Source organism: Crocodylus siamensis, chromosome 11 (genome assembly GCF_052110815.1).
Source record: "Crocodylus siamensis isolate JL-2025a chromosome 11, ASM5211081v1, whole genome shotgun sequence".
Lineage (NCBI taxonomy): Eukaryota > Metazoa > Chordata > Crocodylia > Crocodylidae > Crocodylus > Crocodylus siamensis.
In genome coordinates, this window is record NC_143405.1 from 29,058,473 (window position 1) to 29,073,614 (window position 15,142).

Sequence of the window (15,142 nt, forward strand, 5' to 3'; positions counted from 1 at the left end):
GTAAGTTTTACATGAGGAAGTTGATTTCTATCCTGGCATGGAGATGCAATGACTGCCAGGAGCTGTATTACCTTCCCAAGTGCATGCACCCAAAAGCTGCTGCCAATTCAGAAATATTCATGACAGGATTAAAGTTTAAACTTTGGAACTGCAAAGAGGTGAGTGATGCTGAGAACTGGCCTCTGCCCCTTGTGCATCTACTTATGAACATTCACTGACAGTAAACCCATGTTGTAAAAGGAAGACTCTAGGAGAAATCTTTTTCTTCATTCTGCCTTCCCAAAACAAGGTACATGTCTTATTTGAAGGCATGTGGTATATGAGAAAGATATGGTAGCAATTGCCTTCTACAGTAAACAGATGTAAGGGACTCATTTACACCATAAAAGAAAATGTTATGACCAGGGATCTGGGTTTTCTGTTTGCAGTGGCAAAACATGGATTTTCTCTTTTAAAGGTGAAAAATGCAGTAAACGGCAGGTTTCCCCTTGCACGCTGGCAGTTCCAGTCTGCAAGGGGCTGCATGGGGTGGGGTGAGTGGGATTAGGATGATGATAAGGAAGGGACGCCATGTGGCAGCCAAGTAAGTCTACAGAGGGAAGGCAGATTGAGGCCCCCCATGGTGAGGAAGGGAGTAAGGGCAGGAAGGTAGGTAGCAAGGTTCCCTCTTAGGTGTTCATGTGCACGGCCACGCACAACTAAAAGTCTGGCCGCGCACAGTCTTTTCAAGGCCATGCACCGGGAGAGGAGCTGAAGGTAAACTCAGAGGGGAGGTGGAGGCTGGAGCCTGGCATGGGCTCCGCCGGCTCTGGGGAACTGCTCCACTCCCCTGCTTCGCCTCAGGGAGTGAGGCGGCACGTGGCATCAGGGCCGGGTAGTGGAGCAATTCCCTGAAGCCAGTGAAGCCTGCACCAGGCCCCCATGCCAGACTCCATCCTTGCCTCGCCACACCTCGGGGAGGAGCCATTGCTTGCCCCAGTGAGGCTCTGACAGCTCCAGGACACTGCTCCGCTCCCTAGCCCTGATGCCACATGCCTCCTCGCTCCCCAAGGTGATGTGGGGGAGCAGAGCAGTGTCCTGGAGCTGGCAGAGCCTCACTCAGGACAAGCAGTGGCTCCTCCCCAAGGTGTGGCAAGGCAGGGATGGAGGCTGGGGCGGTGGGCTGGCACAGGCTCTGCTGGCTCTGGCGAACTGCTCCACTCCCCAGCCCTGATGCCACAGGGAAAGCGAGGGAGCAGAGCAGTTCCCTTGAGATGGCAGAGCCCGCACCAGCCTCCAGCTCCAGCCTCTGGCCCCTGGCTCCAGGCCCCAGCCCCAGCCCCAGCCCCTCGGCCCCCAGCTCCAGCCTCTCAGCGCCAACCTCCTTCAGCAAGTGTCCCATGTCGGACCACGGCAGCGTGCTCATGGACAGCTACTCCTTAAAGGGTACACTGGTAGGTAGGGAGGGAATGGGGCATGATTCGGGCTGGGAACGCTGCCCAGGGCCAAGAAGGGAATACAGGGCTGTAGGGCCCGGCTGGGGGAGTGGGATGGATACAGCCCCAGTCAGCTTGTTTTGTGATAAGCTCAGTGCGCATTTCCAGAGAGCAGGGCATGGGGGGGCGGGGCATGTGCCCCCCCCATTTGTGTGCAGAGCAGGGGCAAATGTGGGCTGCCCACTGTGGGCTTGGGGCTCCAGGGCCTCTGGGGTCCAGCAGGAGGGACCTGGCCTGGGAGGACAGAATGAGGTGTGAAGGCCTGGTGCTGCCACTGGGAGCTCCATGCCATTCATACCACCATGGCAAGGAGGTCCTTCCGACCTGGCAGCAGCAGCAGGGGACACAACTCCACACTACCACCCCTGTAGGCAGGGGTTCCTCGCCATGGCAGCGCAGCTGGCACAAAGCTCCCGGCCGCAGTGGCAACACTGAGCCTCTCTGCCTTCTCATGCCAGATCCTGCCCACTGAGCTGTGGAGGCCCCTGGGTAAGGGCAGCAGGGTGGAGCACATCCTCCTTGAGCCCACATCCTCCCCCTCCTCCATGGGCTCTGCTCCAGCTACACAGCCTGCTGGAAGGGGAACGGGGGAAGAGGAGAAAGCTGGGTTCTGGACTCCACTCGGCTGCAGCAGCCACTCCCACTCCCTGCACATGGCAGCTGGGACTTGGGCACTGCTGGGGGGGGCAGGGGACTACAGGTCCCTCCCCATGCCCTGTAGCTCTGGCAGCTGGGGGCAACTTGGGGCTCTCTCCAGTGGGGGATGGGACAGGGGGCTGCAGGTTGTGAGTGAGGGGCACCAGCAGGGCTGCGGGGGTGGCGGGCTGTGGGTGGGGAGAGGGGCACAGGCAAGGCCCAAGGGGGCATGGCTTGGGAGTGAGGGGTAATGGGATGGGCAGGGCACCAGCATATCAGGACTGCTCAGTGCCACAAGGCAGCTGTGGGGACAGCTGCAGCTGGACCCGTATCCTGGTGAGCAAAGGGGACAGCGGGAGCTCTGATTTTCTATGATAAAAAACAAAATCAAATGCCAAAATATATAGGTATTTAGAATTTATTTTTATTATAATGACTGAGGCACCAGTAGGCTTCCAAATTGATACATCTATATTGATCGATAGATAGATATCTATATCACTATATATTGATAGTGTAATTTCATTTTACTTGTGGAAAAAGGAGGATTTTGCAATTTTTAAACAGAGAAAACCAGGATCCCTGTAAGACTTGTTGATGATTAGAATGTTCTGATTTGAGTTTGTTCAGCTGCTTCATAAATCAGCTCATATGTAAGTTATACCATTTACCAGATACCAAAACACAAAATACAACTAATTTAATTTATGCACCTACCACTTTAGAGGGAAGTTTCTGAAACAGCTCACTAATTAGACGTCCTGATGGGTTTGTGGCTACAGCTATAGCTTCAAGAAGCTGTTCAAGAATCTCCTTCAAGTAACCTGGAGAAGGCTAGTACAGGAAATGAAGTTACAAAAAGTTAAGAACATTAATTTTATAAATCAGTACTTGTTCAAGGGTGGGGAATTCTGGGCTTCAACTAAAAAGATGCAACTTTTCAAGTCATGGTATTGCAATAATGCATGAACATAAAGTATGAGAATTAGCAAGTGCAGACACAATGTTGCTGTCACAGAATTGTTTTTCACAGTTCATGAAGTACACATTTGGATGTCATGATGCAGTACTAAAAAAGCAGGTAAGCCAGATCAAGCCCGGCAAAAGGTCCCTGGCTTATAGCAGCTCACAAAATAGTAAATCTAGAAACACAGTTGAGCATGAGGGTACCTCATCTTTCTTGAAGACCACAAGTCATGCATGATATAGAGGACAGCTTTACTATCAATGCGAAATGAAATCTAACCAAGGGTGCAAGAACTGAATCAAAGATCATCTTAAAACTACTCATTTGTTAAGACTACACTCACACAAACACAAATGCAGGTTTGCAAAGAGAGTACTGCAAACATTACAGCATCTAACATATCGCTATTACACACAATATGCAAGTATAATTTAGTACTTAAATTATATGCAGGCCATGCATTTTGACACAGTTTAACTATGCAGAAACCTGGTTACGGGCAAATGTAAATTTTATCAACTTCAAAATGGGAGAGAGAGCAGCTGCCTAAGACCATTCAGCAGCTGCTATGATCTTGATCAGTGGTTCTCAACCTTTTTAGACATAAGTCATCTCTTGTTAGACTCAAACCCCACTGTGGAAAATGCCAGGTCTTAGTTTTCACTTGTTTTGACTACAAAAAAAAAAAAAAATACAGCAATTCTTCTGTGGCAAAGAACTCAGAAAGACAGGGTCAGAACATTTTTAACTCTACGAATTCCTATTTGAAATCTCTGGGTTCATCTTATGAATCATGTCTGCACATCTAACTGTGCTAACATTGTTTGGCACCTTGAAAAGATTAAGGCACCTCAGGGTGCTGTGTCATCCTGGTTGAGAATCACTCATCTAGATGTTACTACTACCTGTAGTAATACAGTTTAGCTAAATAATACTAACTTTGAGCCTGAATGAAGCAAGGAAGAGCTAAAGTGTTTTTGTTATATTTAAACTGCTACAGAATTGTGCAGAACTAACAGTTCCATGGTATCAGCTTCTATCAGTATCCTTTGACAGTGGTACAATGATTATATTAGTCACATCGGTACTCAAAGTATGGCCTGCAGCATGACTTAGCACAAGTCCCCATACCCAGTGTATGAACCTGATCTCGCAGACCAGCTGTGACCTACTCATCTGGACCGGGCACTGGAAAGGTTAAACTTCATTGGTCTACACCAGTGGTCAATTATTTCGACTGGAGGGCTACTTAACAAATTTTGGCGAGCTGTCAAGGGTTGCAAAAATAGGTCCGCCCCCAGTTGCCATTTTGGGAACAGAAGTCCTGCACCTAAGCCCCCCGCCCCTCCATGCTACCAGAAGCCCTCCCCTTGCCCCCCAGAAGTACTCCTTTTGAGAAGTGACTTTAACATCTTGGAACCAGAAAATAAACAATACACTAAAAATCAAACATCTATTATAACATATTTTATTTCAGAAAATATTTCTGTCTTGATTTATGTGTATTTGTTCTGATTTGTGTGTGATTGCATAATAGGTCGAAATAAAGTTTGGATGTTATATGTGGGGGGGGAGAGGGGGAGTGTGTGCAGTGAGAGTGGGGATGTATGAGTGGGTTGTAGGTATGGCGACCCACCCACATGCCCCCCACCAATGGTATACAGCCTCTGCTGCTGGCCGCAGCAGCAGGCAGGGGGCCCTTAGGGCACTCATGGCCCATGGCAGGTAGAGACCCCTAGCTGGAGAGCCAGGAGCCGTGGAGAACCATGTGTCATCAGGCCAAGTCAGCTTCACGTCTCCACACAGGGCTCCCAGCACTCCAACCGGGAGCCCCATGTGGAGGCATAGAGGCCGCTCAGCCTGATTGTGCCTAGCTCTGGGCTGCAGTGCTGGGAGTCCCACATGGTGGCAGGGAGCCAGTTGTAGCATACCAGTTGTTACCAAGCTTGATGTGGAGAAAAACTTAAGGTAATCATAGGCTCCCCACACTTGACAATGAAAAAGTCAACAAGAAACAGTTCTACTGTGTTCTTGACATAGTCCTGATGGCCACTGCCGAGGAAAACAAACTCATCCTCATGGGTGACTTCAACGCAAGAGTTGTCATTTCAGAGTTCAGTGTTGACACCATTGGGAAAGAGGGGGTGGGGAAAGTCAACTCCAATGGTATCATCCTCCTCAGCAAATGTGCAGAGTATGATACTCAGAGTATCCTGAATACCATCTTCAGATAGAGTGACAAATATAAGACCGCTTGGAAACATCCACACTTCAATCACTGGCACTTTTTTAACTATGTTATTATCAGAGCCCATGATCATACTGATGTCCATATCACCCGAGTCCTGAGAGGTGCAGATGACTGCTGGACAGACAACCATTTAGTCAGATCAATCATGGACATGCAGCTTGCACCACAACAGTGTACAAAACAGAAAGGAATGTGGAAGAGATTTAACATCAAGGCACTCCAAGACCAAGATAGATGTGAGGCTCTTCAACCTTACTGAGAGCTCTCTGACCTACCTGACTCCATCAAGGACATCCACACATACTGAGAGGAGCTTAAGAACATTATTCACAAGGCATGTGCTGAATCAATTGGATACTACACTTACCATCCCTCTCCGAGGATCATCACCTTGTTACGGTAGAGAGGCTTGTGTTTTTCCAACGACCCTGAGAACAATGCTGTCTGGAGCTCACACTTCTGGTAGGGCCACCCATGGCAGCAAGGTCGAGGGGGAGGTTCCAGACAAAGAATGATCCAAGAAGTCCTCAATGGTGGAGCAGGTGGAGGAAGGCTGTGGCCCCAACGGCTGCAAAGGTGGAAGAAAGCTGCAACGGAGAAGTGGCCCCAGTCGTCACGGTTCGCCATGCCACTGAAACCAGCCACCAACTGCCAAGACCATGTGGGCCCGACTGCGCACCAGAGTCCTCATGCTCAACATACACTATGCAGGCTTCCGTCAAGTCCAAAAACCCTGTGGCGATGGAGGATTAGCAACAGGGGCAGGGCTGTGATACCTGGAGGCCCCCAGCCAAGGATCTGCACACCGGCTGCAGATGCGCGATGGTCATCAGACACCTGTGTCAGGACAGGGGTGTCCTTCAGCAGCTGAACACGCAACTGAGCAGTCCTTTTTAGGATACCCACTGCTCACTGTGGTGGGGAGGGGGCTAGAAAAGGTGCCCCAAAAATAGGCTGTCCCATCTCTCCTGGCTAGGAAATGGCACCTAGTGGGATCACCATTCTGGTGGTCAAAATACAAAAAAGTTAGATTTTGGAACCTGGAAAGTGAGAACGCTCATCGACAGCCCAAAGAGCAATCACCCAGAAAGACAAGCTGCCATCGTGGCTCAGGACCTAGCAAGGCACAACACTGACACTGCTGCTCTCAGCAAAACCTGGCTCACAGGGGAGGGACAGCTGAGGGAGGTCAGCAGAGGGTACACCTTCTTCTGGAAAGGGAAACCAGACCACAACCCCCATATCCACGGAGTTGGTTTCGCCATCAGGAACAAGATCGCTGATGTGCTCCCCAAACACCCTTCGGGTGTCAATGAAATGCTGATGACCCTTCTCCTGCACCTCAGCCAAAATCAACGCACTGCTGTCATCAGCACATATGCTCCAACTCTGGATTACAATGAGGAAGTCAAGGAAAGGTTCTACTCCAATCTCAACAATGCCCTTGTCTCCATCCCTTGGCAGTATCCTGGGTGACTTCAATGCCCAGGTTGGATGTGACCATGAAATCTGGAGTGGAACTATCAGCAAGAATGGCATGGGGAATGCCAATGCCAACAGTATTCTGCTCCTGACCAAATGTGCCCAACACAGCCTGATCGTGACGAACACCATCATTTGCCATGAACATCAGCTCAAGACCATGTGGAGGTATTCAAGATCAGAGCATTAGCACGTCTTGGATTACATCATCATCCGAGGTAGAGACCTGAGAGACGTGCTTGTCACGAGGGCCATGAAGGGATCTGATGACTGGTGGACAGACCACCAACTTGTGCACTCAGTGATGAACATCTGCCTGGCACCAAGACACCAGAAGACCCAGAAGGTTGCCCAGAGATGGCTGAATGTTACAGCTCTGAAGGACCCTGGACAGCAGGAGGAGTTCCAGGCCCAGTTGAATAGTGAACTGGAGCAAGTCCCTACTGCTGATGACATCTCCATCCAGGCACACTAGGATCAACTCAAGTCCATTGTCCAAGACGCCTGTACCCAGACTACTGGGTTTGCATCATGACAGAACCAGGACTGCTTTCATGCCAATGACGCAGAGGTTTGTGATCTCTTCGAACAGAAATCTGAACCTTTCATCGCTTGGCAAAGCCATCCACAAACTTGGTGAAAGACAGCAGTGTACCAACAGCTGAAGGCTGAGGTCCAATGATACATCCATGACATGAAGAACAACTGGTGGGTAGAGAAAGCGTGCCTGATCCAGGGCTAAGCCAACCAAAACGATGTGTGTAACTTCTTCCAGGTTACCAAGACAACCTATGGACCCTGCTGCATTGGCCAAAAAACTCTCTCCGAACACTGGACTGCTCCCAGCTCAAGGATGATGACACTTTCTGTCTGCATTGGAAGAAGCATTTCAAACTCCTCCTTAACCAGGAGTCCACCATATCAGAGGAGACCCTCCAAGCCGTACCGCAATGCCCCGTGGTGGATTTCCTTGGTGATCCACCAACCATCAGAGAGCTGAAGTAGGCCATCCAACAAATGAAAACCAGCAAAGCCTGCAAGGCAGATGATATACCCACAGGTCTAGCATGCTGGCAGCTTCCAGCTCATATCACGACTCCAGCAGCTTATCCTCTGCCTTTGGGACAAAGAGGACATCCCTAGGGATCTCAAGAATGCAACCATCATGACTATCTACAAATAGGGGGACAAATCTGACTGTGGGATATACAGGGGGATTTCCCTCCTGTCCATTGTGGGTAAGACCCTGGCCCGCATCCTCCTGAACCACCTTCATCCTGTCACTGAGAAGATCCTTCTGAAACCCAGAGCAGCTTCTGACCATCCCGGCGCACTGCAGACATGGTTTCATTGCCAGGCACATCCAAGAAAAATGTTGGGAGCAAAATCAAGAACTGTTGCTTGCCTTCATTGATCTGACCACAGCATTCAATTTCTTAAATCGTGAAGCTCTGGGGACCATCCTCCAATGCCCCGGCTGCCTGCTGAAGTTTGTCACCATACTGAGGCTCTTGCATGATAATATGACTGCCACTGACCTGAGTGGAAGATCTGAAACCAACACCTTCTGGATCCAGATGGGGTCAAACAAGGTTGCGTGATCGCCTCCACCCTGTTTACCATCTACCTGACCATCATCATCCACCTCATCCGAGATAATCTGCCATCTGGTGTCAGTATCCAGTATCGACTGGACGGGAAGCTTTTCAATCTTGGGTGATTTCGGGCAAAAACGAAACTCACCACCAAGGACATCCATGACGTTCAGTTTGCAGACGATTGCTGCATGATGGCTCACTCTGCACAGGATGTGCATGCAACCTTAGATCTCTTCAACGCTTTGTATAAGAGACTTGGCCTGTCCTTGAACGTCGCCAAGATGAAAGTTCTCCACCAACCCTCCCCAGGACAGCTGAACATCCCTCACACTATCTACATAGATGGGGAGACTCTGGAGTATGTAGAGCACTTTCTGCGTCTTGGCAGCCACCTCTCTCAATGGACTACCATCAATTAAGACGTTCACCACCAGGTCAACTGCGCCAGTGCCAGTGCCTTCAAGCTGCAATGCGCCTTCAAAAATAGAGACCTTCAGAAGTCTACAAAGATCCTGGTTTACAAGGCTGTCATGCTGACCACCCTCCCCTACTGCAGTGAAACCTGGACCATCTACTGATGCCACATTAAGACCCTTGAGAGCTTTCACCAGTGGTGCTTGAGTCGAATCCTGGGGATCAAATGGGAGGACCACCAGATAAGTGTGAGTGTCCTCCATGAAGCTGCATCCACCAGCATCAAAGGCTTGCTCTTGAGAAATCAACTCCAATGGACAGGCCACTGTGTCCAGATGTCTGAGTACCACCTCCCTTGCCAGATTCCCTTTTCCCAGATCTCCGTTGGTCAACGCTCAAACAGCAGCCAAAGGAAACGGTACAAAGGACACACTCAAGGTTGCCCTCAAGCCCAGAGGCATTGACACCAATGACTGGGAGGAGCAAGCTGCTGACCGCTCAGTGTGGCACCACCTGGTCCACTTTGAAGCCCAATGACTTGATACTGGGGCGGAACAGTGATGGCGGAGGAAGGAGACGGAGATCAACTCAAGGATATGAACCCTACTCCCCCCACAACATGCCCCCATTGCCAAAGAACACGTATCCAGAATCTGACTCCTCAGTCACCTGAGGACCCATCAAGCCTGATGGACGTCATCCTCAACTTCGAGTGACTGCCAACGACAACACTTACAATCCCCAAGATTGATCTGATGAGAACAAGGAGGAAATCCTAGCACTTATCCATCAGAAGAAAGCCACGTTCTGTAGTTGGCAATATGAACCCTCCAACCAGCAAAAACAAGAGGCTTACCACAGGTTCAAACTCTAATTCAGAGGAGGCTATGAGACATCAACAACTAGTGAGGCGAGGTGGACACACCTGAAGGGAGAGAGAGGCTGCAAATAGGTTTAGACAGACTAGAAAAGTAGACAGTTGAGACTAGGATGGGGTTCAACGTAGACAAATGCAGGGCGCTGCACCTTGGGAGAAGGAATCCACAGCATACATACAGGCTGGGGAGTTCCCCTCTTGAAAGGACAGAGGAGGAACGGGATCTCGGAGTCATTATCAACTCCAAGATGAACATGAGCTGCCAATGCCAGACTGCAGCCAGCAAGGCCAGCCATACCTTGTCATGCATCCAAAGATGCATCTCAAGCTGGTCCAGAGAGGTGATGCTCCCCCTTTATGCGACTTTGGTCAGGCCGCAGTTGGAGTACTGCATCCAGTACTGGGCACCGCACTTCAAAAAGGATGTGGCCAGCCTGGAAAGAGTTCAGAGGAGGGCCACCCGCTTGGTGACAGGGCAGCAGGACAGGCCCTATGAGGAGAGACTGAGGGACCTCAACCTGTTCAGCCTCAGCAAGAGGGGGCCGAGGGGGGACCTGGTGGCTGCCTACAAACTCATCAGGGGAGAGCAATAGCAAATAGGTAGAGCCCTTTTCTCCCCAGCACCACCTGGGGTGACAAGGAGCAATGGTAATAAGCTGATGGAGAATAGGTTTAGGTTAGAGATCAGAAGGCAATATTTTACAGTTAGGGTGGCCAAAATCTGGAATCAACTTCCCAGGGAAGTGGTCCTCACCCCTACCTTGGGCAAATTCAAGAGGAGGTTGGATGATCACCTGTCTGGGGTCTTGTGACCCAACATTCATTCCTGCCTGTGGCAGGGGGTCAGGATAGATAATCTGTTCCAGTCCCTCCTGACTCTTGCTACTATGAAACTAGTGGTAGCAAGCAAAGGACATGGAGATCCAGAGTTTTCCTGGCTAGTATGACATTAAAAGATGCTTTCAAGCAATAAAGGTCATCCATGGGCCATGTTCCAATAGCTCAACCCCCTTGTGATTTCAGGATGGCTCCACCCTCCTCATAGACAATGTATCCATCAAGCAAAGCTGGAAGGAGCTACAAGACTTTACGTAAGTGTGAATCTGAGGTCTCAGCTGCTACCATCGAGTCCATCCCTCAACACTCAGTAACAGAACCTCTTGCTGATCCCGCATCCTTCAAGGAAGTCTGACATGCCATCACTCAGACCAAGAACAATAAGGTGCCAGATGCAGATGCAGCGACGATGCGCAGGGTGTGCATGTGCACCCCCTGAGAGTGCTGGTGCACCTCCTGACAGGCCGCGCTCCCCACTAACGTGATGGGCAGGTGAGGCAGGTGGAAGCGCCAGTGTCCCTCCTGCAAGCGCCAGCCGGGGAGTGGGAGCACCTGATGAAGTGCCATAACCACTTCCAGGAGCGCTGTGGCTGTTTCCTGGTCATCAAGACTGGCCTGGAGGGAGGAAGGGGCAAGAATCCCCCACCATGTTGGTGAGACTGGCCACAGGGGACTCTCCCTCCTCAGCAAGACTGAACATGGGGAACCCCCTGCCCTGTTTGGTGAGATTGGCTGTGGGGGGATGCTGACTGGTTGCTGGGGGGCGGGGATGTGCCCTCCCCCTCTGACTAAGGTGGCACCAGTCGCCCATGCCCAGATGGCATCTCCACAGAGGTCTTCAGACCTGTGGTGGAACAATACTAACACAAAAAAAAATCACCTTCTCACCAAAATATGGGTTAACAAGGAAGTTCCACCTGACTTGAAGATGGTCACAATATTGGCATTCTTTAAGAAAGGGGACAAATCAGTATATGGGAACTACCAAGGCACTGCCCTCTTCTTTAATGCCAGGAAGATTCTTACTCGCATCCTTCCGAATCACCTCCTCCCCCTTGGCAAAGATGTCCTTCCACAATCCCAGTGTGGCTTTAGACCATCTTGGAGTACCACCAACACGATTTCTGTTGCATGACAGTGTAGCAGGGCACTGAAATGCCTGCTACTTGTGGAGTAGTAGTGAAGGAGCCCAGGTGCAGGTTGCTCAGGCAACCAGAGGGAGTCAGGGACCCAAGCCTGTTAGTGGTCAGCTGGCCAGAAGGGGCAGGGCCTAGCTCCTATATAAATCACAGGCTGAGGCCAGGCAGGCAGTTCCCTGCTGGCAGCCAGAGGGGAAGGAACTCTGCCATAGCAAGAACAGAGAAGAGGACAGAATACATGAGTTGGTATGGGTGAAGGAGGGAGCACCCTTGGGGGTGGCTTAAGTGATGTTGTAGCTGATTGGCAGAAATTTATGTTATAGCCTAGGGACTTGAGTTTGGTGTTTACTGTTTACGACCAGTGGCTTGGGAAAGGCTATAAGGGGAAGTAGGAGGCCTCATAAGGTGAACCATGGCAGAGTGGGAACCCCAGCCCCAGATAAAGGGGGCAGCGAGAAGCCCCAGACAAGGGGGCCGTGATTCTACGGGTGCCCAGAGAAGCACAGTTGCGAGACAGGGCCTGCGGAGGGCCCAGGCGCCCAGAGAAGCACAGTTGCGAGACAGGGCCTGCAGAGGGCCTAGGTGCCCAGAGTGGTGTGGTTGCAGGACAGGGCCTGTGGAGGGCCCAGGCACCCAGAAAATTTAAGACTGAACAACATCTGGTACATCAGCGAGGCTTGGGGAGTGGTAAAGGGGTGACTGGAGCCACGAACAGCCCATAAGGCTGGGGTGTGCAGAAACACCCATTATTGAAACAAGACTAATGTACAGGAGGAAACCCGTGTCCAAGGAGACAAAGAGGCAGCCTCCCTATAATATAAGAGCAAAGACATGGTGGGTGAGAATGAAGGGTGCTTCATAAGACAAACTGGACACAGTAAGGGGTGCTAGGGAAGAGCACGGCAACCCTAGGACCCCCCCCACCCCAACCCATTACAGACAGATCCAGAAGTGTAGATAGAGATCAACACCAGGAGCTGTTTCTGGGATTCATTGACCTAACCGAGGCCTCTGACTCCATCAATCACGAAGCCTTATGGAAGATGCTAGCTACGTTTGGTTGTCCACTGAAGTTAAGTGTCCTCAGGCTATTCCATGTCAGGATGACCACTACAGTCCTTTGCAATGGATCAGAGACAGACATTTACCATCCATACTGGTGTAAAACAGGGCTGCGTCATCTCCCCAACCATTTTTTCCATTTATCTTGTTGTGATTTTGATTCTCATCCATGACCACCTTCCTTCCAGAATTGGGGTTAACTATCAAATGGATGGTCAGCTTTTCAATCTGTGGTGTCTTCACAGCAAAACAAAAGTTACCAAGACTGGCATCACCGACCTTCAGTACGCCGACGACTTGTCATCACACACACTGAGAACCATCTGCAGTCCACCTCTGACCTTTTCACAGATGCCCATCATAGCCTGGGACTCTCCCTTAACATTGGGATAACCAAGGTGCTCCATCAGCCTGCCCCAGCACAAGCTGTTCCCCTCCCTCTGCAAATTACCATTGGTGGAGAACCCCTGGAAAACATCAAGCATTTTCCATACCATGGCAAATCGCCTCTCCCAGTCAGTCAGTCAGTCTTAATGTAGAAATCAAACATAGCATTCTCTGTGCCACAGTATCTTTCAGCAAGCTGCTTTACCATGTCTTTGCTAACTGAGATCTGCAGAAGATCCTGGTCTACAATGCAGTGTTTACCCCCACACTCCTTTATGGGTGTGAGACATGGGTAACATATCAAAGCCGTCTTAAGCACATGGAATGGTTCCATCAGCTTTACCTCAGGAAGAGCTTTCATTTTAGATGGGATGATCACGGCACCAATACTAGCATCCTCTCTGCAGCTAATATAACCAGAACTGAGGAAAAGATCATGAAACATTAACTCTGTTGGGCTGACCACTGTTTGCAGATGGCTGTTACTCATCTCTGAAAGCAAGTCCTCTTCTTTCAAATTATTCATGGTAGCAAGAACCATGGAGGATACAGGAAGTGCTACAAGGACACCCTGAAAGCATACCGTATGAAAGGTGGCCTCACCCCTAAAATTGGGAAGTGCTGGCTGGTAACAGGTCTCAATGGTGCTGCACCATACATCAAGCTACAGCCCACTTTTTGAAAAGAACTGTCTTGCTCAGGAAGCTGAGAAATGGCAGAAGAGGAAGGAGATCACACAACATCCTGGCCAACAGTTGTGCCCCACATCTTCCCCAAGGCACCACTTGTCATATCTGTGGAAAACCTTGCAGAGCATAGATTGGACTCCTCAACCACCTTAAAACTCACCTTTAATGCCCTTCCTGGCAGACATCATCCGTTTATGACCTCAAGTCCCACTCTTACATGGAGGAAGACCTGGGAACAGCCACAGGATTGCCAGAAGCTTCCTGTCTCCAGCCCCCCCTACTTTGGGGATGGGGGTAGGGTGGGTCAGGCCGGGCGGGGGTGGGGGTTGGTTGCTTAGCAACCAAACCCTGAGCTGCTGCTGTAACTGACCATCTGCAGCAGCTGGCGCCTCCTGAAGCCAACACCTCTGAAAGCCCATGTCTCCTGACGACTTTCAGAGGGGCAGCTGCAGGCCAATAATAACTGACTATTGGAGGGGACCCACAGGCAGGATAAAATGGCCTGGGGGGTCGTATCCAGCCTGTGGACCGTATTTTGCCTACCCCGTTCTAACCCTCCTCCACATGTTGAAGCTAAATTTTCCTTTCAAGTCCAGTTTTTGAGCATAGCCGTAATCTGATCAGCAAGCTGTAAATGCCAGGTCTTTCACTTACTGTTTCAGAATTTGTCCCTTGATTGTCATGTCCTTCATCCTCCTCCTCCTCCTCTCCAGCATCTCCTTTCTGAACAAATTCATTCTTTGTGCGCAAATATAATTCCCACAGTTTGCAGGCAGCTTTATACTCAGGAGAATCAGGCTATAAGAATAAATCAAACATCACACTGTTACTGACAGTCAGGTACTTCAACCCAAAATGCTTTGAATTTTCAGTGTTTTTGAAGTATACTAATCAGTGGAACACAAATTACTAGTTGAATAAGTCTTTAACACAGCAATATTAGGAACATTACTGTGAATTAAAATAGATGGCTTCTACTAGTTTCACTGCTTTTAAGACATGTTAACATCCTAGTTTAAATAAGAATTCATAAACTTAACAGAAAACACTATGCATTAAAGCCTGCATGTGAGCAAAATAAAGAACTTCATTTACAACAACAACAAAAATGGAGAAATGATTAGATTCTGTAACACAAGAAACACTACTGGTACTTCAAAGTTAGTAGGCCAAAATTTTGATTTCAGATCAAGGTTGCTATAGTTCTGTGGTACTTCAGCATTGATTTCTGTATCAAAAGTAAGATTTATTTAAGTAATGTACATGGAAACAATTTGTAAGCTTTTATAATTCACTGATAATTGTAGTAAAAAAAAATAACTGTGCTA

The 15,142-nt window shown here is 49.6% G+C and overlaps 1 protein-coding gene across 28 annotated transcripts in view; it reads right to left on the reverse strand.

Annotated features, from left to right (window-relative positions):
• The window catches only part of PBRM1 (polybromo 1), a 126,682-nt gene that overhangs the window by 100,242 nt on the left and 11,298 nt on the right, over positions 1–15,142 (reverse strand). For all 28 annotated transcript variants that reach the window (XM_090021530.1, XM_090021514.1, XM_090021520.1 and 25 more), the window contains 2 exons: positions 14,469–14,612; positions 2,829–2,945 (listed from right to left, as the gene is read on the reverse strand). In XM_090021530.1, the coding sequence (XP_089877656.1) occupies positions 2,829–2,945; positions 14,469–14,612 (261 nt within the window). The remainder of the gene's footprint in view (positions 1–2,828; positions 2,946–14,468; positions 14,613–15,142) is intronic.